This window comes from Pterocles gutturalis, unplaced genomic scaffold (assembly GCF_000699245.1).
Source record: "Pterocles gutturalis isolate BGI_N339 unplaced genomic scaffold, ASM69924v1 scaffold10224, whole genome shotgun sequence".
Lineage (NCBI taxonomy): Eukaryota > Metazoa > Chordata > Aves > Pterocliformes > Pteroclidae > Pterocles > Pterocles gutturalis.
Genome location: NW_010133241.1, coordinates 2,411 through 5,776, shown reverse-complemented (window position 1 = coordinate 5,776; position 3,366 = coordinate 2,411). Strand labels below are relative to the sequence as shown.

General features: G+C 49.7%; 1 protein-coding gene across 1 annotated transcript in view; it reads left to right on the top strand.

The window, feature by feature from the left end:
* Positions 1-2,571, top strand: part of LOC104467394 (glutamate receptor ionotropic, kainate 4-like) — a gene marked incomplete at its 3' end in the record, with an annotated part of 79,334 nt that extends 76,763 nt beyond the window's left edge. Inside the window, exon 7 of the mRNA XM_010081160.1 lies at positions 2,410-2,571. Within this exon, the coding sequence (XP_010079462.1) occupies positions 2,410-2,571 (162 nt within the window). The remainder of the gene's footprint in view (positions 1-2,409) is intronic.
* Positions 2,572-3,366: the final 795 nt, after the last annotated feature.

Sequence of the window (3,366 nt, the reverse complement as noted above, 5' to 3'; positions counted from 1 at the left end):
GAGGAGAGGAGAGGAGAGGAGAGGAAGGGCTGCTGTGGATCTGCTCTGTGTAAGCACTATGTCTAGCAGTCAAAGCAAGGGCACGTATGTATACCATAGTTGTGCTCGGACTTTAAAATTTTTCCTAGCTTAGGCAGAAGTCAGCTTCAGTATGTCTCAATGAGAAATCCTTGGATCTGACACCAAATCCCTGGGCACCCGCTATAGAGCCGTTCACGTGTCTGAGTCTTGCTTCTCGAATATGAGCAGTATTTATCTCAATCTGATCTTTGGCAAGGTAAATGCGTTACCACTTGCATGCAAACACACGGTGAGAGGAGCCATCTGAGATCACCTTCAAGAGCAGGGCTTTCCGCCCCTTTTCCTGACCCTTTGCCTCTTGCCACGCAGCGTCAGAGGCTCAGCCATCGCTTGCCGTCGGGAGGGCAGGGCAGGAGGTAGGAGCAGGGCTGATGGATGGGCCGCCAGGATCTGGAAACCAGCTGAGCAGCACAAGCCTTGACTGGCAAATGAGTTTGTGTTTGCAAAACGTGGGTTTGGAAATGTCAAGCGTGGTGAATGACCGCGTGGGAAAAAGAAAAAAAACAAATAGGGACAGAAGCTGAGCCGGCAGCTACTGGAGTATCCGGATGCTCTCACCCCTTTGCCCTCTGTAGCAAGCCTGACCTTACCAAATCTCTCTTATCCCCTTGCAAATGAAGTGTGTCCCCCAAGGACGGTTTATCTCCATCTCATTGCATAGGCAGCTCATGGCTCATTTGCTTGTTTCTGACCTGGGTCTGCAGAATGCTCCTGTGCACGTCTAATGGCAAAGCATTTCAAGGCAGAGGGTTAGAGCTGGAGCAGAGGGAAGGGACAGGGAGCAGCGCAGGGAAGGGTCACATACGGGCTATGCGATCCCCATGTGTTACAGAGGTGGATGTTTTATGAGCATGACAGTAACAGAGATGGGGTTTTCTGCAGCTGGAGGCTTGCCTAGAAAAAAGACAGATACAGAGAGCACTAGCTGTGGAAAAAGACCAAAGCTTGCAGTGACCAGCCATCGCTAATGAGGGCTGGGAAAAAGCTGCTGTTAACATTTGAACCAAAGCAAATTGTTGACACCGGGGGGAGCGTGTCCGGGTCTGGCTGCAGCAGCTTTGTCAGGCGGTGAGCCCTGGCAGCTGCCTCCATCCCCGGCAGGGCACCGGAATTTCCCCAGGGAAATTGGGCTGGTGTGGGTGGGGGTCCCTCCCGAAAGCTGTGCCCGGAGCCGAGCCGGGGGCTGGGACTGACCCCATCACTCAGCCAGCCCGAGCAGACTGTACCCGTGGGTTCAGCCTTGCGATTGCTGTGTGACCAGGGCAAATTGCTCCTCTGCCTCAGTTTCCCCCATGTGAATTGAGATCAGTGGGGCTCATTCCCTTGCCCAAGAACTGCTAATTTAAGGAGTCTAACAAACCTGCCAGTGCCTGAGCAACGTCAGAGGCTTAGAGAAGTGTTTTCAGGGGAGAACAGGCATAATAAATAAAGGCACAAGTTTCAGCTGCCTTGAGATTGGGGCGGTCTGGACTGAGACCCGAAGCCTTGGACCATGTAGCTGTTTTGGTACGTAACATCTCATTTTCCTTCTGTGTATACCGAAGCCAAGAGGGCAGTCGGGCAGCTGCTGGTGGTGTGCCCCGTGCAGTTTGCCTCCCAGCTCTGGCTGGGGGGAGGTAGCATTTTGCAGGGACTCGGTATACCTCCTGCTGCTCTGCTTGCATGCAGGATCTCCTGGAGCCCAGGTCCTCATTAGCCATCTGCCCTCGTTGCGCAGGTTGACAGGATGCCATGGGTAAATGGATAACCTGTCAGGAAGGCAGGAGGATAATATCATTCAAATGAATCAATAGTTCACAGGCAATTTCATGTTACCTAACGTTAATGCGGTTGTGTCCAAAATGCACTTAATCCTGTGTCTGATCACATTCTCGTGGGAGTTTGCTGTGCTGGAATAGTCTTGTAACTCCATGTTTTGGAGATTTACAGGCATTGTTCCTACGTGCACGCATACGCAGGAAAGATAAAAAATGACTTGACTCACTGAGATCTCATAGTCCACAGAGCCAAAAGACATTTGTATTAGTGATGGAAGAGAATGGGTATCCAGCAGTTTCTGAAACTATTACTCCCACCTTCTCACTTCATTTTAGCAATTAGCGAAAGAGAAATTAGTGAGGAAGTCACCATTATTTCCTGCTAATAGGACAAGGAGGGCTGAACTCTTCTCCAGGAAACTGGCTTTGTTGTGTAACTGCTTCCATTGATGTGAGTAGCAAAATAGAGTTCACCCTTTTTGCTTTTTTTAATTTTTAATACAGTCAGGTTCTAAAGATTTTGTTGCCTGTTTTCTCCCCTAATCCTGTTTTCTGTTTCGGTCTGTTTTAGGAGTTTTCTCTCCAGCGCCTGGACAGCCTGCTGGATGACCGAGTCAACATCCTGGGATTTTCCATTTTCAACCAGTCTCATGCTTTCTTCCAAGAGTTTGTCCAGAGCCTCAACCAGTCCTGGCAGGAGAACTGTGATCACGCTCCTTTTACTGGGCCAGCAGTAAGTAAAATTCATTCCCGTTGTCCACAGCCTCCCTGAGTCAGAAGCTGCTATAGTTCATCAGGACAACCTCAGAAAAGACCTGCAGGCTGGTTCTGAGCAGACACAGGCAATGCAGTGTGAGTGAAGACCATGCAGAGGTAGAAACTCTGGTCTTAAATGTATGGGTGCATGGTATTGAGTATTTAATCCAGGTAACCCCTGTGCTAAGGAGCTTGGGCACAGCACCAGGCTGTTGTTGCTGTGCTGCTGGACCTTGGACTGGCTTTCACGGTTGTCGGTCTTTGGGAGACAGCGGTCCAAGAATGGGAAGAATGAACCAGACAGAGCATCTTTGTGAAGTAGGTAGGAGAGGACTTGGGGTGTCAAGCTGTGACTTACTGATCTGGAGAATGCTAAGGAATCCTGAAAGCCTGTGATTGCCCAAAGGGATCTTGTGGAACCACATGGGTGTAGAGCTTTAGGGGACATGTCTGTGCTTGAATGGCTGTACAGCTTGAAATTCGAGCCTCATCTTAATTTAAATTATATTTATTTGTGAGCGCAGGGGATGATGCAGCCCTGATTCAGTGTCTCCCTTGTGAAATTTGTCCCAGTGTATTTACCTCTAGGGAAATGGCTTGTGGAAGAGAGAGTCTGGATGCAGACAGCATAGAAGGGGCTGGGCTTACGCAGATGCCAGGGGGCTGTTATGTTGTGTGCTTTACCATCTCCCTGATGAGCGTGCAGATCAGCACGAAAATCTTCCCTAGGGACTGACTCTTCATAACTGGGAAGGTCTGCAAAGCAGATTTG